This window comes from Pan paniscus, chromosome 5 (genome assembly GCF_029289425.2).
Source record: "Pan paniscus chromosome 5, NHGRI_mPanPan1-v2.0_pri, whole genome shotgun sequence".
NCBI classification, from domain to species: domain Eukaryota; kingdom Metazoa; phylum Chordata; class Mammalia; order Primates; family Hominidae; genus Pan; species Pan paniscus.
In genome coordinates, this window is record NC_073254.2 from 144,337,276 (window position 1) to 144,364,952 (window position 27,677).

A 27,677-nucleotide genomic window follows, 5' to 3' on the forward strand; every position below is an offset into this window, starting at 1 on the left:
CTTGCACATGCCTATGTCCTGAATGGTATTGCCTAGGTTTTCTTCTAGGGTTTTTATGGTTTTAGGTCTAAGGTTTAAGTCTTTAATCCATCTTGAATTAATTTTTATATAAGGTGTAAGGAAGGGATCCAGTTTCAGCTTTCTCCATATGGCTAGCCAGTTTTCCCAGCACCATTTATTAAACAGGGAATCCTTTCCCCATTGCTTGTTTTTCTCAGGTTTGTCAAAGATCAGATAGTTGTAGATATGCAGCATTATTTCTGAGGGCTCTGTTCTGTTCCATTGATCTATATCTCCGTTTTGGTACCAGTACCATGCTGTTTTGGTTACTGTAGCCTTGTAGTATAGTTTGAAGTCAGGTAGCGTGATGCCTCCAGCTTTGTTCTTTTGGCTTAGGATTGACTTGGCGATGCGGGCTCTTTTTTGGTTCCATATGAATTTTAAAGTAGTTTTTTCCAATTCTGTGAAGAAAGTCATTGGTAGCTTGATGGGGATGGCATTGAATCTATAAATTACCTTGGGCAGTATGGCCATTTTCACGATATTGATTCTTCCTACCCATGAGCATGGAATGTTCTTCCATTTGTTTGTATCCTCTTTTATTTCATTGAGCAGTGGTTTGTAGTTCTCCTTGAAGAAGTCCTTCACGTCCCTTGTAAATTGGATTCCTAAGTATTTTATTCTCTTTGAAGCAATTGTGAATGGGAGTTCACTCATGATTTGGCTCTCTGTTTGTCTGTTGTTGGTGTATAAGAATGCTTGTGATTTTTGCACATTTATTTTGTATCCTGAGAGTTTGCTGAAGTTGCTTATCAGCTTAAGGAGATTTTGGGCTGAGACAATGGGGTTTTCTACATATACAATCATGTCATCTGCAAACAGGGACAATTTGACTTCCTCTTTTCCTCACTGAATACCCTTTATTTCCTTCTCCTGCCTGATTGCCCTGGCCAGAACTTCCAACACTACGTTGAATAGGAGTGGTGAGTGAGGGCATCCCTGTCTTGTGCCAGTTTTCAAAGGGAATGCTTCCAGGTTTTGCCCATTCAGTATGATATTGGCTGTGGTTTTGTCATAGATAACTCTTATTATTTTGAGATACGTCCCATCAATACCTAATTTATTGAGAGTTTTTAGCATGAAGGGTTGTTGAATTTTGTCAAAGGCCTTTTCTGCATCTATTGAGATAATCATGTGGGTTTTGTCTTTGGTTCTGTTTATATGCTAGTTTACATTTATTGATTTGCGTGTATTGAACCAGCCTTGCATCCCAGGGATGAAGTCCACTTGATCTTGGTGGACAAGCTTTTTGATGTGCTACTGGATTCAGTTTGCCAGTATTTTATTGATGATTTTTGCATCAATGTTCATCAAGGATATTGGTCTAAAATTCTCTTTTTTGGTTGTGTCTCTGCCAGGCTTTGGTATCAGGATGATGCTTGCCTCATAAAATGAGTTAGGAAGGATTCCCTCTTTTTCTGTTGTTTGGAATTGTCTCAGAAGGAATGGTACCAGTTCCTCCTTATACCTCTGGTAGAATTCAGCTGTGAATCCATCTGATCCTGGACTCTTTTTGGTTGGTAAGCTATTGATTATTGCCACAATTTCAGATCCTGTTATTGGTCTATTCAGAGATTCAACTTCTTCCTGGTTTAGTCTTGGGAGGGTGTATGTGTCGAGGAATTTATCCATTTCTTCTAGATTTTCTAGTTTATTTGCTTAGAGGTGTTTGTAGTATTCTCTGATGGTAGTTTGTATTTCTGTGGGATTGGTGGTGATATCCCCTTTATCATTTTTTATTGCATCTATTTGATTCTTCTCTCTTTTCTTCTTTATTAGTCTTGCTAGCGGTCTATCAATTTTGTTGATCCTTTCAAAAAACCAGCTCCTGGATTCATTAATTTTTTGAAGGGTTTTTTATGTCTCTATTTCCTTCAGTTGTGTTCTGATTTTAGTTATTTCTGCCTTCTGCTAGCTTTTGAATGTGTTTGCTCTTGCTTTTCTAGTTCTTTTAATTGTGATGTTAGGGTGTCAATTTTGGATCTTTCCTGCTTTCTCTTGTGGGCATTTAGGGCTATAAATTTCCCTCTACACACTGCTTTGAATGTGTCCTAGAGATTCTGGTATGTTGTGTCTTTGTTCTCGTTGGTTTCAAAGAACATCTTTATTTCTGCCTTCATTTTGTTATGTACCCAGTAGTCATTCAGGAGCAGGTTGTTCAGTTTCCATGTAGTTGAGCAGTTTTGATTGAGTTTCTTAATCCTGAGTTCTAGTTTGATTGCACTGTGGTTTGAGAGACAGTTTTTTGTAATTTCTGTTCTTTTACATTTGCTGAGGAGAGCTTTACTTGCAAATATGTGGTCAATTTTGGAATAGGTGTGGTGTGGTGCTGAAAAAAATGTATATTCTGTTGATTTAGGGTGGAGAGTTCTGTAGATGTCTATTAGGTCTGCTTGGTGCAGAGCTGAGTTCAATTCCTGGGTATCCCTGTCAACTTTCCATCTCATTGATCTGTCTAATGTTGACAGTGGGGTGTTAAAGTCTCCCATTGTTATTGTGTGGGAATCTAAGTCTCTTTGTAGGTCACTCAGGACTTGCTTTATGAATCTGGGTGCTCCTGTATTGGGTGCATATATATTTAGGACAGTTAGCTCTTCTTGTTGAATTGATCCCTTTACCATTATGTAATGGCCTTCTTTGTCTCTTTTGATCTTTGTTGGTTTAAAGTCTGTTTTATCAGAGACTAGGATTGCAACCCTTGCCTTTTTTTGTTTTCCATTTGCTTGGTAGATCTTCCTCCATCCTTTTATTTTGAGCCTATGTGTGTCTCTGCATATGAGATGGGTTTCCTGAATACAGCACAATGATGGGTCTTGACTCTTTATCCAATTTGCCAGTCTGTGCCTTTTAATTGGAGCATTTAGTGCATTTACATTTAAAGTTAATATTGTTATGTGTGAATTTGATCCTGTCATTATGATGTTAGCTGGTGATTTTGCCCGTTAGTTGATGCAGTTTCTTCCTAGTCTCAATGGTCTTTACATTTTGGCATGATTTTGCAGCAGCTGGTACCGGTTGTGCCTTTCCATGTTTAGTGCTTCCTTCAGGAGCTCTTTTAGGGCAGGCCTGGTGGTGACAAGATCTCTCAGCATTTGCTTGTCTGTAAAGTATTTTATTTCTCCTTCACTTATGAAGCTTAGTTTGGCTGGATATGAAATTCTGGGTTGAAAATTCTTTTCTTTAAGAATGTTGAATATTGGCCCCCACTCTCTTCTGGCTTGTAGGGTTTCTGCAGAGAGATCCGCTGTTAGTCTGATGGGCTTCCCTTTGTGGGTAACCCGACCTTTCTCTCTGGCTGCCTTTAACATTTTTTCCTTCATTTCAACTTTGGTGAATCTGACAATTATGTGTCTTGGAGTTGCTCTTCTCGAGGAGTGGTATCTTTGTGGCATTCTCTGTATTTCCTGAATCTGAATGTTGGCCTGCTTTGCTAGATTGGGGAAGTTCTCCTGGATAATATCCTGCAGTGTGTTTTCCAACTTGGTTCCATTCTCCCCATCAGTTTCAGGTACACCAATCAGACACAGATTTGGTCTTTTCACATAGTCCCATATTTCTTGGAGGCTTTGTTCGTTTCTTTTTATTCTTTTTTCTCTAAACTTCCCTTCTCACTTCATTTCATTCATTTCATCTTCCATCACTGATACCCTTTCTTCCAGTTGATCGCATCAGCTCCTGAAGCTTCTGCATTCTTCACGTAGTTCTCGAGCCTTGGCTTTCAGCTCCATCAGCTCCTTTAAGCACTTCTCTGTATTGGTTATTCTAGTTATACATTCATCTAAATTTTTTTCCAAGTTTTCAGCTTCTTTGCCTTTGGTTTGAATTTCCTCCTGTAGCTCGGAGCAGTTTGATCGTCTGAAGCCTTCTTCTCTGCAGTCGTCAAAGTCATTCTCCGTCCAGCTTTGTTACATTGCTGGTGAGGAACTGCGTTCCTTTGGAGGAGGAGAGGCGCTCTGCTTTTTAGAGTTTCCAGTTTTTCTGCTCTGTTTTTTCCCCATCTTTGTGGTTTTATCTACTTTTGGTCTTTGATGATGGTGATGTACAGATGGGTTTTTGGTGTGGATGTCCTTTCTGTTTGTTAGTTTTCCTTCTAACAGACAGGACCCTCAGCTGCAGGTCTGTTGGAGTTTGCTAGAGGTCCACTCCAGACCCTGTTTGCATGGTTAGCAGCAGCAGTGTCTGCAGAACCGTGGATTTTCGTGATCTGCGAATGCTGCTGTCTGATCATTCCTCTGGAAGTTTTGTCTCAGAGTTGTACCCGGCCGTGTGAGGTGTCATGTCAGTTTGCCCCCACTGGGGGGTGCCTCTCAGGCTGCTTGGGGGTCAGGGGTCAGGGGCCCACTTGAGGAGGCAGTCTGCCGGTTCTCAGATCTCCAGCTGCGTGCTGGGAGAACCACTGCTCTCCTCAAAGCTGTCAGACAGGGACATTTAAGTCTGCAGAGGTTACTACTGTCTTTTTGTTTGTCTGTGTCCTGCCCCCAGAGGTGGAGCCTACAGAGGCAGGCAGGCCTCCTTGAGCTGTGGTGGGCTGCACCCAGTTCGAGCTTCCTGGCTGCTTTGTTTACCTAATCAAGCCTGGGCAATGGCGGGTGCCCCTCCCCCAGCCTCGCTGCTGCCTTGCAGTTTGATCTCAGACTGCTGTGCTATCAATCAGCCAGACTGAGCCAAGATGTCCGAATAGGAACAGCTCCAGTCTACAGCTCCCAGCGTGAGCGACTCAGAAGACGGGTGATTTCTGCATTTCCATCTGAGGTACTGGGTTCATCTCACTAGGGAGTGCCAGACAGTGGGCACAGGTCAGTGGGTGCAGCGCACCGTGCGTGAGCCGAAGCAGGGCAAGGCATTGCCTCACTGGGGAAGCGCAAGGGGTCAGGGAGTTCCCTTTCCTAGCCAAAGAAAGGGGTGACAGACGACACCTGGAAAATCGGGTCACTCTCACCCCAATACTGTGCTTTTCCGACGGGCTTAAAAACCGGCGCACCACGAGATTATATCCCACACCTGGCTCGGAGGGTCCTACGCCCAGGGAGTCTCGCTGATTGCTAGCAGTTGTTTTTAAGACAAGATTTGTTAGTACAATGTTCCTTAGGAGTGCTTCTAACGTCGTTTACGAGAACTGATTATATTATTGTTGTAGGAAAAAACCGGGTTCTTATCAGAGGACCAGGATAATTTAGACACGTGGACATATTGTAGGGTGAGTAGGGCAGGGTTTATTGGGTGCAAAGGAAAAAAAGGGAAACAGGAACCCTCAGCAAAGCAAGAGAGTCCTGTTAGCTGGTTTACCCCCTCACAGATTGAATCCCAGGTTACCACACAGGAAGAGGAGAGCCAGCCTGCTCCCCCCTACAAAGGCGGGAACTTCCCGAGGCTCCACCCCATTCTCCCAGTGCACAGGCCGGTTGGGTATTCTCCAGGGACCCCTTTTTACTTGGCTGCCTCATTATTACATTAAAATTAGCAGCATGATATCTGTGATATTGGTGAGCTGATACTAGTTTTGCATCCTAGTAGAAACAATCACACCTAAAAACATTGCTGTAGATTGCATTAATTGCCAATCATTAATACATATAAATAATATTAGGAGAGTTACTCAGTTATATTCTGTAATATTTCCCTGTAGCTTCTGTTGCAGTCACTTGCATCCAGCTGGTATTTAATAAAAGTGAACTCATTCATGACTCACCTCCTTTTCTAATTAAGTTCTTAGTCTTATACTACCTTGGTCTACCTTTCTAATTATTGTATAACCCATGACATATAATAGGGCCATGTCTCTGAGCCTGTCCAATATTTTGGCCTTTCGTGATTAACAGCCTTAACTAATTTTTATCTTATATAGCTAATTTGATTTCATCATTGGAGCCACAAATACCACAGGGAAGCCATGATGATTCAATTACTTTTTTCAGCTGATAGTTTTAACCGTTTCCTTGGATTCTCAAGTTCAGTTAATCTCTCAGATGGTTCACCTGTTGCTTCAGAAATCAATTCTTAAAAGTGAATTTTATCATACAATAGAATTTTTCTCTCATCACAGACAATATCTCAAAGTTTCTGTCTGAAACATAAAATATAAGATTTTCTTCGCAAGAAAAAATGAGGCTAAAACAAAATTAGTTTTATAGCAGAAAACTACAAGTTAGGTGGTATCTAGCAATTGTGATACTTTATTATATTAGGTCATCTCTCCAGGGCAGAACATCTTTTCCAATTATACTCAAACTGCACGATTGTCAATTATATCACATCAACTAGCTGTAGCAACAGGGAAGAAGTTTGTACTGATCTTTATACTCTTAAATAACTATGCTGAGTAATTTTAAGAGCCGGGTTTATTGACAAAAATCATAGGCCGAATTACAAGGCAGTACAAAATGTTCATCAATGTTTAGGCAACTAGGCAAAATCCAATTACAGGATATTTGATATAGTTAAGTGCCAGCTACTAAAATGAGAAAAAAAATGTAGAAAAGAATAAGAAAAGAAAATAGGATTAAGATAGGAGGTATAAGAAAGATAAATGAGAGAAAATTAATGAGGAAAGTTAAATGAGATAAATTAATAAAGTCCTGCCTTTGGATAGTGATGCACAAGTAGCAATTACCCTCTGTAGCACTAGTGTGGATTTCTACGTTCATTAAAGGAGTTACACCAGTGACAGTGATCATTGTTTTTGGCAAATCTATAATGAAGGATAGTGCATTGTGAGACTAACTGGATTGTAATGAAATATACAATTAAGTGAAAATAGTGAAAGTAAATGCAAGGATATGAAAGGAACATTTGCTATATTCTTTATGTACATATCCTTCTGAATTACTCTGGAAAAAAGAGGATAAAAAATTATATTCTACTCCAAAGTAATTGCCAATAAATACTGTCAAGAGGCAACTCATAGCTGGGCATGGTGGCACATGCCTGTAGTCCTAGCTATTCAAGAGACTGAGGCAGGAGGATCACTGGAGTCCAGGAATTCAAGGCTGCAGTGAGCTATGATAGCACCACTGCACTCCAGCCTCGGCAACAGAGTGAGACGCCTTCTCTAAAAAGTAAATAAATAAATAAAAATATTTTTAAAAAAGCAACTCATAAAACAAGACATAGAAAATGCTTTATAATTATGTGTTGCACTAAGTTAGAAATAATAAATTGTATTTTAGACCAAATGAAGGTTGGTTTCATAAAATAGCATTCGTCTATACCTAATGGCGTTAATATATCAAAAACCCTTAATCTAGTGAATAATATGTTGCATTAAGTAAACAAGTCTAGTTTGCAAGTTCAATATGATGGAACAATGTTTTATATCAGTTAATATGAGAAGTTTGAGAGGCTGAGGCAGGCAGATAGCTTGAGCCCAGGAGTTTGAGACCAACATGGTGAAACTCTCTACAAAAAATACAACAAATCAGCCAGGCGTGGTGATGCATGCCTGTAGTTCCAGCTACCCAAGAGGCTGAAGTGGAAGGATTATCTGAACCAGTGCAGTTGAGGCTGCAGTGATCCAAGGCCACTGCCTTCCAGCCGGGGTGGTAGAGTGAGATTCCGTCTCAAAAAAACCAAAAAAAAAAAAAAAAAAAAAAAAAAGAAGAAGAAATCATGTGGGAAGTATATTTTGTAATATCCTAATAAGTAAATCTTTGAGGATTACTGCTATTTTATTTATTTATTTATTCATTCATTCATTTATTTTGAGATGAAGTCTTGCGCTGTCACCCAAGCTGGAGTGAAGTGGCGCCATCTTGGCTCACTGCATCCTCTGCCTCCTGGGTTCAAGTGATTCTCTTGCCTCAGCCTCCCTAGTAAATGGGATTACAGGCGTCTGCCACCATGCCTGGCTAATTTTGTATTTTTAGTAGAGATGGGGTTTTGCCACGTTGGCCCACTGGTCTCAAACTGCTGACCTCAGGTGATCCACCCACCTCGGCCTCCCAAAGTGTTGATATTACAGGCCTGAGCCACCGCGCCCGACCCTACTGCTTATTATTTTAACAAGAAGAGATGATGATGTAACATAATCATCATAATAAAATGACAACATATAGTGAAAATTCAAGTATTGTGTACTTTCAAACAGTTGATCATTCCATTCCCATACAAGCCATGGAGTTTGCTACTACTAAGAAGCCTATTTTATATTTAATTAAACTTAATTGTAATGGGTCATATCACTTGAAGATAGTCAAAGAGCATCTAAGTGACAGAGCCAGATGTTAGGTTCTGTGTTCTCATTCTCTATATGCTATTTATTTGCATGTAATCCATTACCTTTCATATGCTTTCATAAAATTATTAATTTTGGTGGCTAAAACATAAATGTTTCTACTTGATTTTTAGCCAAACTAGGTATAATTTACATTTATACATACACATAAATGTAAGTAACTAAGTATAAATGAAGATTCCAAATTTTTATTATATTTTCAACATATAATACTGAAGTAGTGACTATTCCATATATACCATGTGAATACAGATAAACATGGTTAGCATTTAATAAGCATAAAATATAATTTTAGTTATGAAATTAAAAAGCTTCGGCATTGACATTTTTAAATACTATATTGGAAAGAATGCTTGCCGACGACAAATTTTCAGGAGAATTTGATATGTGTAATACAGTGTCTTTCATTAGCTCATCAGCCATTGCTGAAGTCCTAGTATCCTGCTACTTTGACTTTTAGTAAATAGTGTTTATTTAGCTCTCCATTATAAATAATATGGGGAAAATATGTCATTGTGCACAAAGGACGTGATAAAACATTATAATCAGTCATGCGTTCTCTATCTCTTGTAATCAGTTAAGTCATTGAAACAAACTTAAATGTCTCCTTAGATGTCTGTTCTATAACTGAAGTTCCTGTCTTGCTACAGCCTGCTTAGCCCCCTAATTCTGTCTCTAGACCCAGCCCTCAACTCATAGAGCTTCTCAAATTCCATATTTTGTCTTGGATCATTTAGTTTGCCCTAACATTATACTCTATTGAGCAACGCACACATTAAGCAGTTAGATGAAACCAACTCCTTTAGAAAACAGTTGAGTTATCATTTATTGTTACATAAACTCTTCACGTAGAGCTCTCACTCCTCATACTGCATGAATGATCATAGTAAATCTGATAAAAACCGGGTCTGAGAGGGAAGAATGGGTTTTGAATCTGAAAATAATGATTTTCTCCATATTGCTACTTATTCATTGACTTACAAAACATTGTCTTAATAACTATTTTGTGCAAAGTACTAAGTTAGGAACCTAGGAATATAAACAAAAATTAAGAAGTAGTATTTTCAAGGAGATTACCACTGTGCATTGGAGAAAATATGCAAATAATCAGATATAAGACATTTCATATGAAATTAGGAGAAACAAAGTTTGTTGCAGCACTAAGCAGGGCTCAGCCAATTCTGGTTCGGAATCATGAGGGAGGTGATATTTGAATTAACCTTTTAAAAAAAATGATAGGTGGTAAGAAGAGAAAATAAAAGTATTCAAGAATACAGGGATAATATACAAAGAGGCACAGGCCGGGCGCGGTGGCTCAATCCTGTAATCCCAGCACTTTGGGAGGCCGAGACGGGCAGATCACAAGGTCAGGAGATCGAGACCATCCTGGCTAACACGGTGAAACCCCGTCTCTACTAAAAATACAAAAAAAAGAGCCGGGCATAGTGGCAGGCGCCTGTAGTCCCAGCTACTGGGGAGGCTGAGGCAGGAGAATGGCTTGAACCTGGGAGGAGGAGCTCTCAGTGAGCCGAGATCACGCCACTGCACTCCAGCCTGGGTGACAGAGCGAGACTCCATCTCAAAAAAAAAAAAAAAAAAAAAAAAGGCACAGAGGTGGGAAATAACTTTCCATCTACATGGAACAGCAAATAATATATGTGTCTGGAATCAAGGATGACTCCAGAGATCAACTGAAACACATGGCTCAAAAGGTAACAAGGTGCAAGATCATGATCATGATCATGGAGGTTCTTGAAGCATAAATTAAAGATGTTGGAACTCACCTAGAAAGGATGGGAGCCATTGGCATTTGTTTAGAAGGGAAGTGACATGATATCCTCTTGTTTCACTTTTTCAAAATTCACACCTGCTCTTTCCTTTGTTTACAGGATCCTCCCATGAAAGCCCTTCCAACCTCGCATGCTTTTAAGTCCATTCATTTTAAGCTTGATTCATCTCTTCTGGAAGGTGTTTCTTAACCTCTTTTGTTAAGCTTTGCAGACTCTTTTTCCCGGGACAGGTTATGTACTCCTCTCATTTTCCTGTCTTGTGCTCAGACTTTATATATTTTTATGATTCTTGTATAATAATGATCTATTTTTAAAAAGTCACTCTCATTTGATTTGAGTTCAGGAGGAATTCATCATTGGTCTTTGCATTCTCAGTGTCTTGCTAGCATGTTGCCTTCTGGATGCTTCATACATTTTAACTGACTGAATGATCAGAACTATATCTTAGTAAGAAAATCTATCATCATTATAGAAGGTACACTAGAGAGAAAATAGAATAAATTTAGGGACACTAGTTAGATGGTCACTGTAATGGGAGATAGTGAAATGATAAAATAAGAAGGTGAATGGAGAAATTAAAAGGAGACACCAAAGAGAGAAAGCTGATTAGAATGGGACAGAGGCAGAAAGACTGATTTGATTATCCTTGACAACTTGGGGAAAGGTTGATCATTGTCCTACACGGAGTTGGTTTTGCTAAGGAAACTGTGAGTCTTCTTTTGGTAGGTTGTATCAGACATATATGTTAGAGCACTGAATTTTTTAGATGTCTAGAAACTATAATTATTCACTTTTAAAACAATAATGTGGATTACTATTTTTTTTGTCTTAAAACCTAAAAATTTATCCTTAAGCAGGTTTGAACTGTAATCCTATGAGTCCATAACAGTAAGAAAAAAAAAAACAAAAACTCAACAGTCCAGCCTGGCCAACATGACAAAACCCCATCCCTACTAAAAATACAAAAACTAGCTGGGTGTGGTGGTGCGCACCTGTAGTCCCAGCTGTTCGGGAGGCTGAGGGAGGAGAATCACTTCAACCTGAAAGAAAGAGGTTACAGTGAGCTGAGATCATGCCACTGCACTCCAGCCTGGGCAACAGAGTGAGACTTTGTCATTAAAAAAAAAAAAAAGGAAAGAAGGAAAAAAAAAACTCAACAGAGATAAACGTACATCTAATCCTGTTCCTTAGAGAGAAGCAATATTTAACCTTTCCCACTAATCTTATATTAGGGTGTGCGAAAGTTCAAGTTTTATTTGAATCATACTCAACTGATTCCAAATTAATTATATGTTATTTCTCTCTTGCTTCTCTACAGTATGCTGTCTGGCTAGTCCTCTGGGTTACGTGGAATGTGTTTGTTATCTGCTTCTATTTGGAGGCTGGGGACCTCTCAAAGGTAATTTACATCTAATTTGCCTGAGTCATCAGTAGGGTGTTAACAAGTCTCTCCCTAAGTAAGTCAGAGTCTCATCCTGTTCTGCTTGCTTAGCTGCACCTCAGTGAAAGTAAATTGAAAGGTGTCTTGATTTATATTTCTGCGTTTTATCATTAAAAATATGTCTGGTGATTCACAAAAATGTACTTTTTCTTAAGCAAAACTAAGTGAACTGTTGATTATTATAGTGACCAGGCAGTGCACTTTAAAACATTAACCACTGAGAGATTTCTGAAGCAAAATGTGAATTTTTTTCAGAGAAAAAAATCTTGAAGATTTCTGAAATCACTTAGTTTGCTTATAACTCTGCTAAACATTGTCCTTATTGATTTTAAATAACAGTGCAATAATTGAAACAGTTAATGGGCTTTGGTTGAATGAAATTGTTACTAGAGGGATATAATATGTTATAGAAATGAATACAATCAACCGTTTATTCTAAATAGGCTAGGAAAACTAAATACTTGCTTTTTTCATTTAGTTTTTTTGTGATCTGTATGTGTGCATCTTGCTACTATATTTTTCACATGGATGCCATTACTACACAAATAGTGTAGGCTTCAGATCTTGAACACCATCATCCTTCTGTTAGAATGCAGTTAACAGCAAAGAAGTCAAATGAGGTAATCCATTCCAGGTAGTAGCAAATTCTGACTCTTGAGAGAGTTTCAAACTTGTATGTACTTCCTCGTATTTAAAACTTTAAAACATAAAAATTGTAAAATGTTCTTTTAGTTACCCTGTATTAGAGCAGAAGGCCCCTGCAAACATGTTGATATTTGTAAAACCCAGAGATACTCACGTGCTTTAAAAGACCAAGAGAGCTAAAAAAAAAATTTTTTTTAAAGAAAATTCCTCAGGAACTACCTTTGCCTTGTCAAGCTATATATTTTGGAAGGAGAGAGAAGAGAATGGTAATACACATTTATGATCTTACATGCAGGAGTTTCACAAAGCACTCATCATGTGATGTTTGTTGATTAGTTAACTGTGATATGTGGCTTTATATCAACGAAAAATCATCTTGATTTGTTTTTATTCAATGACAAAAGATGAAGGATCAAATAGGAGGATGACATCATGATATGAGAGAGAACCAAAGCTTCTTGGATATGTAATTTTATGATCAGAATGTGGACAAGTCCTCACCGTGGCTGGCAAAATCTCCCTAGAGGATGCCATTTGTGTGTTTTTTGCAGGGCATCGTTCCCCACACTCTGGTTAGCAGGCAGCCTTTTCAGGAAGGTGCCGTGACCAATGAAAATAAATTGTTCAGTGGCTCTAGGAGGGACCCACACCGGATTGCTGCTTAAAACTCACATTCGCCTCAGTGTAAGAAAAGCAGACACGCTTTTCCAAGGATTTGAATTCCTTGCCCAATTTATACATCTCTGCTACTCTATAATCCACTTTCTTCAAAGGAATTCCATAGTCGAATGACTTTTAATGATATTTTCAATTTTAAATAATCACCTTAAAAATTGTAAGGCAGGTGTTCAGACATATGGCCTGAGTAAAATGATCCAGCAGATCAGATAATTTGTTTAATATTAAGAAAAGAGAGAAAGAGATTTGAGCAAAGTTGGCTGCACAAAAGTTCTGTAATTGTGCTCACTGCTCCACATGATGACTGCAGGCACAGAATAAAGCTGGTGATTTCATGACCTCGGACACAGGCATTGAAACCACAGCAAGGGCACTAAGAATTCTTCCAATGTACATGGGCAGATAATGACTATCCCTTGGCAATGAAACAGTTAATAATATTTTATTTTCTTCTCATCCTATAAACCAAGGCTGGGCTCTGCAGAGCACATGAAAATTTAATAATTTCCTTTTTAACAAATAACCTAAAAAAAAACCATAAAGGGCAAAGTTATATAGTTATCTGTACTGGGTTTTTCCTCTCTTTCGTGTTCAAAGCATTTGAAAAAAGGTGTATTTATACCATTTAATTCTTTAGTCGTTGCAACTGCCTCACATTCTTTAAGTAACACAGTGCCAGAAGGAAGCAATGGTAATTGGTAATGGAAAAATGTACAGGAAGATAGAAACTCAAAAATGGTACATATGAAACCTCTGATAATACTAAAAGAATGTAAACCATTGTTTTTCTCAATCCATCAGAAAAAAAAAGCAATTTGAATGTGTCTACCCTATGAATGGATCAGTTAGTTTGAGGCTGAGGGAGAAATTTGTGAAAAAGAATCAGGGTTGACATTCTGTGGGCTTTATATATGTGAAAGAAATGTATTTATTTCCATGAAATCTTTTGTAAATAAGTGATGGCTTCATAATGGATATTGGTAAGAGGTAATAAAACGTGGTAAAACATTAAGGTAAATTTTTGTTACCTGATTAGAGTTTAGAACTTTTCTTTTTTTTTTTTTTTATTATACTTTAAGTTTTAGGGTACATGTGCACAACGTGCAGGTTTGTTACATATGTATACATGTGCCATGTTGGTGTGATGCACCCATTAACTCGTCATTTAACGTTACGTATATCTCCTAATGCTATCCCTCCCCCAACCCGCACGCCACAACAGGCCCCTGTGTGTGATGTTCCCCTTCCTGTGTTCATGTGTTCTCATTGTTCAATTCCCATCTATGAGTGAGAACATGTGGTGTTTGGTTTTTTGTCCTTGCAATAGTTTGCTCAGAATGATGGTTTCCAGCTTCATCTATATCCCTACAAAGGACATGAACTCATCATTTTTTATGGCTGCATAGTATTCCATGATGTATATGTGCCACATTTTCTTAATCCAGTCTATCATTGTTGGACATTTGGGTTGGTTCCAAGTCTTTGCTATTGTGAATAGTGCCGCAATAAACATACGTGTGCATGTGTCTTTATAGCAGCATGTTTTATAGTCCTTTGGGTATATACCCAGTAATAGAATGGCTGGGTCAAATGATATTTCTAGTTCTAGATCCCTGAGGAATTGCCACACTGACTTCCACAATGGTTGAACTAGTTTACAGTCCCACCAACAGTGTAAAAGTGTTCCTATTTCTCCACATCCTCTCCAGCACCTGTTGTTTCCTGACTTTTTAATGATCACCATTCTAACTGGTGTGAGATGGTATCTCATTGTGGTTTTGATTTGCATTTCTCTGATGGTCAGTGATGATGAGCATTTTTTCATGTGTCTTTTGGCTGCATAAATGTCTTCTTTTGAGAAGTGTCTGTTCACATCCTTCACCCACTTTTTGATGGGGTTGTTTTTTTCTTGTAAATTTGTTTGAGTTCATTGTAGATTCTGGATATTGACCCTTTGTCAGATGAGTAGATTGCAAAAATTTTCTCCCATTCTGTAGGTTGCCTGTTCACTCTGATGGTAGTTTCTTTTGCTGTGCAGAAGCTCTTTAGTTTAATTAGATCCCATTTGTCAATTTTGGCTTTTGTTGCCATTGCTTTTGGTGTTTTAGACATGAAGTCCTTGCCCATGCCTATGTCCTGAATGGTATTGCCTAGGTGTTCTTCTAGGGTTTTTATGGTTTTAGGTCTAACATTTAAGTCTTTAATCCATCTTGAATTAATTTTTGTATAAAGTGTAAGGAAGGGATCCAGTTTCAGCTTTCTCCATATGGCTAGCCAGTTTTCCCAGCACCATTTATTAAATAGGGAATCCTTTCCCCATTGCTTGTTTTTCTCAGGTTTGTCAAAGATCAGATAGTTGTAGATATGCGGCATTATTTCTGAGGGCTCTGTTCTGTCCCATTGGTCTGTATCTCTGTTTTGGTACCAGTATCATGCTGTTTTGGTTACTGTAGCCTTGTAGTATAGTTTGAAGTCAGGTAGCGTGATGCCTCCAGCTTTGTTCTTTTGGCTTAGGATTGACTTGGGGATGTGGGCTCTTTTTTGTTCCATATGAACTTTAAAGTAGCTTTTTCCAATTCTGTGAAGAAAGTCATTGGTAGCTTGATGGGGATGGCATTGAATCTATAAATTACCTTGGGCAGTATGGCCATTTTCACGATATTGATTCTTCTTACGCATGAGCGTGGAATGTTCTTCCATTTGTTTATATCCTCTTTTATTTCATTGAGCAGTGGTTTGTAGTTCTGTTTGAAGAGGTCCTTCACATCCCTTGTAAGTAGGAATCCTAGGTATTTTATTCTCTTTGAAGCAATTGTGAATGGGAGTTCACTCATGATTTGGCTCTCTGTTTGTCTGTTATTGGTATATAAGAATGCTTGTGATTTTTGCACATTCATTTTGTATCCTGAGACTTTGCTGAAGTTGCCTATCAGCTTAAGGAGATTTTGGGCTGAGACAGTGGGGTTTTCTAGATATACAATGATGTCATCTGCGAACAGGGACAATTTGACTTCCTCTTTTCCTAATTGAATACCCTTCATTTGCTTCTCCTGCCTGATTGCTCTGGCCAGAACTTCCAACACTATGTTGAATAGGAGTGGTGAGAGAGGGCATCCCTGTCTTGTGCCAGTTTTCAAAGGGAATGCTTCCAGGTTTTGCCCATTCAGTATGATATTGGCTGTGGGTTTGTCATAGATAACTCTTATTATTTTGAGATATGTCCCATCAGTACCTAATTTATTGAGCGTTTTTAGCACGAAGGGTTGTTGAATTTTGTCAAAGGCCTTTTCTGCATCTATTGAGATAATCATGTGGTTTTTGTCGTTGCTTCTGTTTATATGCTGGATTACGTATATTGATTTGCGAATGTTGAACCAGTCTTGCATCCCAGGGATGAAGCCCACTTGATCATGGTGGATAAGCTTTTTGATGTGCTGCTGGATTCAGTTTGCCAGTATTTTATTGAGGATTTTTGCATCGATGTTCATCAAGGATATTGGTCTAAAATTCTCTTTTTTGGTTGTGTCTCTGCCAGGCTTTTGTATCAGGATGATGCTGGCCTCATAAAATGAGTTCCGGAGGATTCCCTCTTTTTCTATTGATTGGGCTGTCTTTTCTGCTTTTCCTAATGAACTATCTGCCATATGCTTATGAGTGAAACAGAAATTATAGTAATCAACCAACTCGCAGTGTACATTCATATTGAAATGACTTAATTTCAATAATATGATACACAGGACTAACCCTTTTGATCATGTTTTCTTTGTACACATAGAGGTATAGTTAATATATTTTCTTCATTGAAAATTCTATGAAAATCCAACATTATTATTAAAATTTCAATTAACATATTTTAATTACAGTGTCCACAAAATCTAAAGAAAAATAAAAATAATCCACTGGAGAAACTTTTAAATGTTATATCATAGTTAAATTAACAAAATGATGGGAATATAGTATAAAATGATACATAAGATGATAGGAGCAAATAAACATACACATTTCATATAATTATTTCTGCTAATGCTAATGCATGAGATATTAGTGTTGAAACTAAATATCCTAAAGCATTTAGCAGTGTGTAACTTCCTGGGTTGATATTTTCCTAGATGTCCTGTTAAGGAAACAGAAAAAATTAGTCTGTAACCTGAAGTGTCTGGTAACGGTTTGAAATTGCCTTTGGGCATCAAATGTGACATGGGTTATTGAATTAAGAGTTTTGAAAATTCCTCATATAGCTTCATTATTCTGTTGTATTATTCTTGGCAATTGTGGTTCCCTTGATCATATATCAAATAGAGAGAAATAAGAACTAACCTCAGCCATCAACTGAGTTGAGGTATTTTCAACACAGAAGAGATATGCTATTTGTTCTGAAGTGATTTTTAAGTTGAAAGTATATAGCAGTAGGAAAGAAAACATATATAATACGGTGATTAATCTATTCATTTCATCACCTGGAAAAACAAAATTTATTAAATTATTTTTTGAATAGTAATACAAAGGGAAGAAAACTTAGTGGTCTTCTGGATTGTCCATAAAAACCTGTATTTTATTGCATGTGATAAAATTATAAATTACTCAGGCTGAAATTAAATACTTACACTTTTCTTCATATTACTATTTTCAGATATGTTTCTACCTTCATAATGTATGGGGCACCATTAGTGAATGGTGTGCCTATCTTTAGAAATAAAACAATAAACTTATAGAGCGTGAAGGATAAACCAAGGGATTATTGTACACTTAAAACAACCCAACTTGTCTTTATTTAACCCTTTGGGACTAGGGATGCAGGTATATCTCTCTCAGATTTCACTATAGTAACAGAAATTTATACCTAATGTTTGTTTCAGAATGAACACATTTGGAAGCAACTCCTAGAAAGCTGTCATATTTTAATAATTTTGATAGTTGCTTCAGAGATCTAGATATAACTTGTCAATTTGAAAATTTGTTATATAAAAAAGTCATGTAACAATGTGGCTTATTTAAGCTTTAGGGAATAAAATTGCACTCTTGTGAATGTAAGAGACAGGAAGGAGATAAAAGTTGTCATATACTGTAGACTATAGGGAACAAATCCTTAAAACCAGATGCGAGTGCAATGTGGAATAATGTACTGTTCCAACAATCTCAGTTTTATTTCTTCTCTAACAAAATGAATAATTCATTTAGAAAGATATCAGATATTTGGATTCTTTTGCTCAATAAAACCAATGCTTGTATCAAAATTTGCTTTTCTGACCTCATATGTAAAAAGATGGTATGCAGAGAAATATGCTGTAATCTTTTTTTATTTGAAAAAATAACTCTTCCTCTTTACTCTTCTTCATGAGATAAAAATATATGAGCAATTACTATTAAACAAAGACTACCTATAATAATTGATTTAAGACAAAATTTAACAAATATTATGATGATAATATATTGGGTTCATTTTTAAAATTTTGATTTTCTTACTGTAAAATTTATATATCTGAGAAAATTTCAATTAACTATTACTAAACTAATTAGAAAAAATTTTTATTTCCCAACTATCAAAGCAGATTTTTGCCTTATGATGCAGGGAAAGATATTCGACCTATTATTAATAATTAAATGTAATGTAACTCTTTCCCAAATCTAGAAATGAACCAACCAGTTGGAATTTGGTCAGTCACATCTCCCTTCTCTTGTTTTCCTTCATAATTCATGAATTAAACTGATTATTTCCTCATTTCTTAAATTCATTTTTCTTTGTTTTATTTTCTGTTTCCTTTTACTACCCCTAAAGTGAGGAAAACAGTTCATGAACCTTTCTTATTCTCTGTCTCCATTCTTTTTCTTGAAAATGCCATTTGCTGACATAAACTATCATCTTTACACATATGTCTACCAGATTTATGTCTTCAGTCTTGACCTTGTTGCTAAGTTAATGTGTCACATCTCCAACTTCCTGCTGGTGTCAGGTCAATTCTATTGTCACCTTAAATTCAAAATGTCCAAAATGATTTATTATCATCCCCAAAGAATCCAACTTCTTTAATTCACTTTCTACTAAGAGAAGAAAAAAGAGATAAAAGAAAATTTATTTTGAAAAAATGAATAAAAAAGGAAAAAGAATTTTATTATTATTATTTTTTTGAGATAGAGTCCCACTCTGTCGCCCAGGCTGTAGTACATTGGTGCAATCTCAGCTCACTGTAGCCTCCGCCTCCCAGGTTCAAGCGATTCTCCTGCCTCAGCCTCCCGAGTAGCTGGGTTTACATATGCGTGCCACCACACTAGGCTAATTTTTGTATTTTTAGTAGAGATGGGGTTTTGCAATGTTCGCCAGGCTGGTCTGGAACTCCTGACCTCAAGTGATCTGCCCTCATTGGCCTCCCAAAGTGTTGGGATTACAGGCGTGAGCCACCACGCTCAGCCAGAATTTTTTATGTGGACTACCAAAATCCTTATAAATTGACCATGAGATAAAGCAAGAAATATATATTTGTATAATGTATCTATTACTTGTGTGTGTGTGTATATTGTAAACTTTAGATACCAACAAGTTGAAAACAACAGAGATCTGTTAAAGTAATGACTACTCAAAAAAAGCTATATTCGAAAAAGATGAGCTAACTTTGTAAACATGCTATACCCTGGGTGCATTTGTTGTTTCTGGTTGGGGCAGGAGGCTAAGTATTCAGGCTATACACCTGTTAAATGCTATTTTTTGACAAATGTATAAATCAGCATAGCTTTGAGGGAGGTGGTCTAGTACACATAGGCAATTTTTCTGTTAAGGCATTAGGCAAATTCTGTACCAGGCTAAAAATATAAATGGAAAAACTCTGTAAATGCATAATGAAAATTTTTCGGCAGTCATGCCAAATTAGTTTGAAGACAGGGAAGGACTCTATAGAATAAACTAGACTTTCATGTGAAAAGATCTGAAGAACAAGCCAGGGGCAAACCAAATACAGACTGAAGATTACCAGAACTAAATCCAGGCTCAACTCAGCACAATTCTTGATTGAAATAAACTGATTACCCATCACTTTACCTCTCTGGTTGAGAGAAAAGAGAAACATCTTAGGATAAAGACACCATTATATTAGACATTTACAGTTTATTTATGTGCATGACATCAGGCAATTGAAAATTATTACAGATGCTAAAAGAAAGAATGTAATGATTGAAAGAGAAGAAGATACACAATTGAAATAGACCAAGAGATGATTCAGATATTTTAATTATCTGATAAAGATTTTTAAAAACACATTAACAATATATTAAAGAAAATAAACAGGAAAACTGGAACTAATACATTGAAAGAGAAATAATTTACCCCCAGAGAGCTGGAATTTATGTAAAGAATCAAATGGAAATTCTAAGACTTAAAAATATAATATCTAGACGTAAGAACTCATTAAGTAGGTTTAATAGTAGATTTAAAAGAATAGAAGAGAGGATTAAGGAACTTGAGAAATAATTGATTAACATTCTCCAAACTAAAGCACAGGAAAGGGTTAAAAATAACAAAAAAAAAAAAAAAAAGGAAAAGAATGTCAAAAACATATGGGTTCAACAAAAGATTCAATATGCACATTATTGAATTACCAGGATAAAAAAACAGAATTGGATAGAAGCAATATCTGAAGTGAAGATGACAGAGAATTTTCCAAAATTAATTAGTAACATCAACCCACAGATTCAAGAATACTTTCATATTTCAAGTGTAATCGAGAAAACCAGATTTAGGTATAGATGAACAGAAACATTAAAAATCTAAATCAAAGAGAAGATTATAAGAGGTGCCAAAGATAAAAGACCCAAAGGAACAGCAAAAAGACTGACAGTTGACCTTTCAACAGGAAGGCAATTGAATGACATCTTTAAAGTGCTTTAAAATGCCAACCTAGAATTCTTTACCCTGCAAAAATATTCATTTCAACAATTAAGATGAAATGAAAGCATTTTTCAACAACAACACGTAAGATAAATAATTACTAGCAAACTTTAACTGAAGGAAATACTAAAGGTAGTTCTTTAGGCAGAATGAGAAAAAAAACACCCCAGAGAGAAAAAGGGAATTTTAGGAAGGAAAGAAGATAATAGAAAGAATAACACAGGTTGTATTGTTAATCACAAAACAATAGCAATAAAATATTTGGGGATTTAAATGTTTGTAAAACTCAAATGCATGACAACAATAACACAAGAGGTAGAAAGGAGCTAAAGTGTTCTAAGGTTGTAGCATTATTATGGAAATGTTAATGGTAATATTTATGTTAGATTATAATAGTTCAAGACTAGTAATGTCTAGAGTAACTACTAAAAGATGGCATAACTCCTAACAACTAAGTATAGGTGAAAAATTAAATAATGAAAATAATTGATTAGCCTAAGCGATGCTAAGAAGGAAGAAATGCTAACAACAACAGAGAGGGTCAATAAGAAAAAAATATCAAGATGGGTGCTATAATCTTAAATATATCAATAAATATATTAAATGTAAATATACTAATACTCCAATTAAAAGGCTAAGATTGTTGGTCTGGATAAAGACACAAAACCCAAATGTATTGTTGTCTATAAGAGATATGCCTTAAATAGGATTTAAATTATAAGTTAGGAAAAAGTAAAATCTGTTCCTATAAAAACAAATATAGTTTTTGTAGATTTGTGATGTAGTAATTTTAATATAAGATGAGGTAATGTTTAAGGCAGGAAACATTACTAAAGATAAAGGGGGAAATGTAATAATGATAAAAAGGTAAATCCACATGAAGATATTGCAAAGCAACATTACCTGAATAAAATAATACAGCTTCAAAGTATATGAAGTAGAAATTAATAGAATTAAAAGGAGAAATAGCCATATCCACAATCACAGTGGGAAACTTTTACATTACTCTCTGGGTACATCAATCAGATGAAAATTCAATAAGGATATAGAATATCTATATAAAACAGTTAAAAAACTTGATGTAATTGACATATAGAATACACTCCACCAAACAAAAGGGTTTTCAAAGGCATATAGAATATTCAATCATATAATGATTCAAAATGTAGAATAGTCAAATTTTAGAATGATTTGCAATTATTCGGCAAGTATTGTCTGACAACTATAGAATTAAGCTAGAAAATCTGCAACTGTGTGGAAATTAAACAATACACTTCTAAACCTATGGACCTAATAGTTTGGAATGGAGTTTAGAAAGTATTCTGAACTCAATAAAAATGAATTTATTGCTAAAAAAAAACTTGGTGGTGTGAAATGGCAGAAATGCTTAGAGGAAAAATGACCTTAAAGAGAGATATTAAAAGAGTAGAAATCCTCAAAACTCAATGATCTTAACTTCCATAGCCAGAAGCTAGTGAAAGAACAACAAATGAAACTTCTCTAAAGTGAAAACATTCTAATAACAAGGACAATAGCAGAACTCAATGCATATACAATAGGGGAAAAAAAGCAATAAAGCCAAATTGCTTTTTAGTGTTTATAAAATTGAGGAGATCCTTATCAATAGTGATTAAATGAAAAAAAGAGTAAAATCACCTTTTGCTAATATCACAAATAACTCTAGAGATGATTGGACAGAGAGTACATTATGAACAAGTTTAAGCCAATATATTTGCAATCAGGGTGAAATAGACAAATTCTTTGGAGACCACAACTTGAAATAAATTAAAAATCTGAAGACCTTTTTATTCATTAAATAAATTGCATCATTAATCAAAACCTTTTGACAGAAAAAAAAAACCACTTTGTGTTCACATGATTTCACTGAAAAATTCTTAAAAATGTTTAGGAATGTTATACTACCAATATACACAAATTCTTTCTAAGAATACAGCAGAAATGCCTCCCATCTCATCTTTTGAGGCCAGTATAACCTTACTTATTGAGGATACGTGTGATTGTCAAATAATAGATTACTGAACTCAAATGTAATAGGCCAGGCACGGTGGCTCATGCCTATAATCCCAGAACTTTGGGAGGCTGAGGTGGGTAGATCACCTGAGCTAGACCAGCCTCAGCAACATGGTGAAACCCCATCTCTACCAAAAATACAAAAAATTAGCCAGGCGTGGTGGTTCACACCTGTATTCTCAGCTACTCAGGAGGCTGAGGTGGGAGGATCACTTAAGCCCAGGAGGTAGAGGCTGCAGTAAGCTGAGATTGTGCCACTGCACTCCAGCCTGGGTGACAGAGTGAGACCCTGTCTCGAAAAAAAAAAAAAAAGTAATAAGAATTTTAAAATGCTGAATAACTCTCCATAAATTTATAAATAATTATGATATTTTTCCCACACTGTACTGTAATACATATTTACATTTCCATCTCTCTTTCTAAACTTGAATTTGCTAAAAGACCACACATCATCGTTATGCAGGAGAATGCCACTGAGCTACTACACAGTAGTGAGGAATTATAGAATCAGTTAAGAGCATTTTAGGTGTTTATAAATAAGCCCATTTGATACATCATAAAACAAATGGAATAAGTTGTTCTTATCAATATATTCTAATTATATGTTTTCTTAACTATCTGTTCTTCAATGTTGGAATCATGTTTTATGCATCCCTAGGATCAAGGAAAATGTCAGGCATATGAACAATGCTCACTGGAATGAAATCAAAGGGTAATAGAGTGGACTTCAGTAATTGTCTAGATCTACAAATACAGCTGCTGGGGACTTTTTCTTCCCCTCCACTATTGCATGGATAATGAGGTCTACATCTCTCACGTCGATTCCAGCACTCTGTGGTGGTAGCAAGCAAAAGGAAAGTAATCCCAGCATTAGGCCACCTCAAATCAGGGCTCTTTAAAACTAACCATTATATAAATCACTTTGATATCTTTTTAATTATAGATTATGATTCTCTTAGAGTGAGGCCTAAGTTATTTCATCCCTAACTGCTATGTGATTACATTCTTGTTGCCTATCAAACATATTTTGAGTTGTAAGGATTTAATTACTGGGAACTTCGACATAGGGCACAAGGTAAGTTCTTGATTTCTGGCCATCCTTTGAATCAGAGATCCTAGGGTACATCTTGATAATTGTGCATAAACAAATTCATCACCTGATGTATCACTTACTGCTGATACCACCCAAGATATCAAGTGAAATAACCAAATAGATTACCCAGAGCTCTAAGGAAAATTTAGGCTTAAATTCTTCCTTTAATTCCCAAGTTACATTATGCTGCTTTTGTGTGGTAAAATTCTTTTAGAAATGTCTCCAAGCCTTTCTCCAAGGTGGATCTGACTCCAAAGTGTGTCCAGACATCCTCTAGTTTTTCTTTATTTTCATTATAATTGAATTTTCAGAAGCAAAAGATCTCAATTTTCAGGGTATTCTTTGGTTGAAAACTACAACTATGCTTGCATATTTCCACACAAATGTTGGCCTTCCTTACTCTTGTGGTTAAAACAATTTAAACCATTTCATAGTTCTCTTGTTTCCTCTCATAACTTGAGTTGAATTCTTTCCCTGCATAAGATCTAGATGGCAGCTACAGTTCCTATGACTCTATGAATGAACTGCTTTAATTTGTACTTTCTTACTTTGACATCTTTCACTATTCCTAAAACCTCTTTCAGATTCCCCAGTGGATGTCAAGAACCCCGTTTTCTTTTTTGTGGGCCTCAAAAAATATGATGGGTATTGAAAGAGGGCCCTTCCAAACAGAAGAGTCCCCCTGAGCATCAGCAAAGTTTTGGAACATGAGCTAGCATTATTTCTTCTGGGTGATTCATAGGTACCATGCATATAAAATGTTCGTAGAAGGTCCTCCCAAAGAGCAATGAGAGCAGGTAATCAGAGTTGTTTGAAACTCAGCTGTCTTCACAAGATGATCTGTTACTCATTCAAAGGCATACCTTACCCAATTACTGCAACTTCTTACTCTGTTCTCTCTGGAAATGGACTTTTATGGTTTTATCTGTTCTCTTTTCAATCTGTTAGTAAAAAATAAACTATGTGCAGTTTCCCTTACCCAACATTTCTTTCTCAGCAACCTTTTATTCTCTCATAGATCAAAAGCTTTGGTTTCAAAGCTGTTATTTCTGATGTGGTCTTTGAGAGGCTCTTTTGAAAAATAAAATAAAAATCAAGCACCAACCATTTCTTTCTTTTTGCATTCCTACTAAAACAATGCTAATTCTCTTTGAAGCAATGAGGATATTACTAACTCAGAAGAGAAAGTTTGCAAAACATAAGTATAAAAATTAAAAGCACAGATAATAACATTCCAAGATAGTATCCTGCTGGAAATAAAATAATAACAAATATGAACATGACGTAAGCAATTACCATCCTTGTTTGTCTCTAAAGCCCACTCTATGGAAATTATTCTAGGATAGTAATTTTTATTCTGTCCCCCATTTTAAAAACCTGTGCTTGTATAGGTTTATTATTTATGGAGTCATGTAAAATAACAAGAATACATTTGCATTAAGAGTTCCATGGCTTTAAATTTTAAAATATTTGAATTTTAAAAAATGGACACCACTGTAATTTTCTGAAAACCTTGAAATAATTGGTCCACATAAGAATTATTTCCTATTAAGTGGCCCCTTAGGTCAAGCTTGTCCAATCCACAGCCTGCAAGCTGCATGCAACCCAGGATGGCTTTGAGTGTGGCCCAACACACATTTGTAAACTGTCTTAAACATTGTGAGTTTTTTGTGTGTGATTTATGTTTTCAGCTCATCAGCTATAGTCAGTGTTAGTATATTTTATGTGATCCCCAAGACAATTACTTTTCTTCCAGTGTGGCCCAGGGAAGCCAAAAGATTGGGTACCCTGCCTTATATCCCAAAATAGTTTCAAAATTTACCTGAAAAGTATGTCCAATTCCTCATACCACCCCAGCGCCTCGTGTGCTTTTGGTCTTTGATAAGTTCTGTGATGGCTGTGTCAAAATCACCGCCTTTATTTAAACTACTACCCAGACATGATCCTTGGGACTCATTTGGAAACTAAATTAAGATTGACAGTTGACAAATTTGCTTTAGAGGGCAGAATGTCATTTTTTTTTTTTTTTTTTACCTGTGGATTCACTCTGGGACAATTGATGCTTTGATGAAATAGGGGGAAATTATATAAAAATACAACTCAAGGGATATTAAATAGCAAAATAAATTATCTTTGTTTCTGGCATCCAGGGTTATTTGGCAAAGAAAGAGCAAACAAGTGACTGTTTTTCATGCCTTTCATATGATGACAAACCTATTCTATTCTGCTTTGTACTTAAAATTTACATTGAAAATGCAATTGAACCTTTGGTTTAGTAGTTCAGTACGCTACAGGTAACCAGGGAGCAATGTTCAGTAAATACCGTGATACTAGATGCAAAACAATACAGAGAAAATGAGGCTATTTAGCTCTCTTTCTTGATTGAGATTTGCATGAAGAAATTTTGAAATATTTAAGTTTCAGCGTAGCACTTAGAGTGTCACTTCTCTTCCGCCTCTTTATAGGTTATATTTTTAATTTTTAATAACGCAAAATGTGTATACAGCCTGATGCAATCAGAAAGGCATCTCAGAAGGGTAAAAAGAGGAGGATGACTCACTAATAAACAGTCATTTATAGAATATAATTAGTTTTTCTCTTTTCTTCATTAGCACATGCAACCTGCTAGAGGAATGAGTCTAAGGGTAATTGTAGGACTCCAGGGTTTTCACACTCAGAGGCAGCATAATACACAAAACTGAAGTAATTAGGAGCTACGTCAAAAATGTCATGTTTCTTATGTGTAAAAACTAGGCATTTTGTAGCAAAATAGCAATATTGATACCACGGGGATACTCTGTTTCTTTTCCACTCTGACAGAAAAATCTCTAGTGATAGGTCCTCAAATCTTTTGTTTAAATTATAAGTGAGAATGAGTTTGGTGCCCTCCATTAGTCCTTAGAGGGGAACCAATAGCACACAAGCAGGCACACTTCTTGCAATTGCTTCTGAAGAGATCTGTAGCTATATAGGCACTCGCAAAGGCTGTGACCCCCTGGAAGGTACACCCAGTACACTCGATTCACCAGAAAGCCTACAGAATGAATGGACTCGAGATTTTGCACTCTGGTTTTATGAGTACAATTAATCCATTGAGAAATTTTTACACCCAGACCCCCCAGTACTTATTTTCTAACGCATTTCTGCAGTGTGTTAACTGCGGCATCATAGTGTGCTACATAATGAGTCCAATTCTTCTTGTCTGTTTCTTGTTTCCTTCTCAATGAAAAATAAAAAACAAAGATAGCTGAGTTTAATATTGCCAAATAGCCAAATAATTAGTACAACTGAATATTATTTTCTCTTTAAGTTATACCTCAATAAATATAAAGCTAGAAGCATAGTTTTGAAAACAAAGTTAACAGAATATTATCTAACAGCAATAATGGGTCTGAAATGTTCCATGCAAGGAAACATAAAATGTTAATTGCTTATGAGATAATGAGACAAAAGTGTTTCCCTACAATCTTGTAACTCTAGAAAGATGAGCATTCTTAGTCTGTGACTAATTCCATTGTTTATTAATTCCATTGTTTTTTAACAGTGTAAGTTGGTCAAGAGCAGTGGCTCACACCTGTAATCCCAGCACTTTGGAAGGCCAAGGTGGGAGGATCATGAGGTCAGGAGTTCAAGACCAGTCTGACCAACAGGGTGAAACCCCGTCTCTACTAAAAATACAAAAAAATTAGCTGGGCATGGTGACGTGTGCCTGTAATCCCAGCTACTCAGGAGGCTGAGGCAGGAGAATCGCTTGAACTTGGGAGGCAAAGGTTGCAGTGAACCAAGATTGCGCCACTGCACTCCAGCCTGGGGGACAGAGCAAGACTCTGTCT

General features: G+C 36.4%; 1 protein-coding gene across 8 annotated transcripts in view; it reads left to right on the forward strand.

Annotated features, from left to right (window-relative positions):
• NKAIN2 (sodium/potassium transporting ATPase interacting 2) overlaps positions 1-27,677 on the forward strand; it is a 1,024,303-nt gene that overhangs the window by 544,234 nt on the left and 452,392 nt on the right. For 7 of the 8 annotated variants that reach the window (XR_010112507.1, XR_010112511.1, XR_010112509.1 and 4 more), the window contains one exon: positions 11,399-11,479. The exons of the other annotated variant lie outside the window; for it this stretch is intronic. Coding sequence is in view for 3 of the 7 variants with exons in the window: in XM_063605446.1 (XP_063461516.1) it covers positions 11,399-11,479 (81 nt within the window). In the remaining 4 variants the exon portion in view is untranslated. The remainder of the gene's footprint in view (positions 1-11,398; positions 11,480-27,677) is intronic. 8 annotated transcript variants of the gene reach the window in all.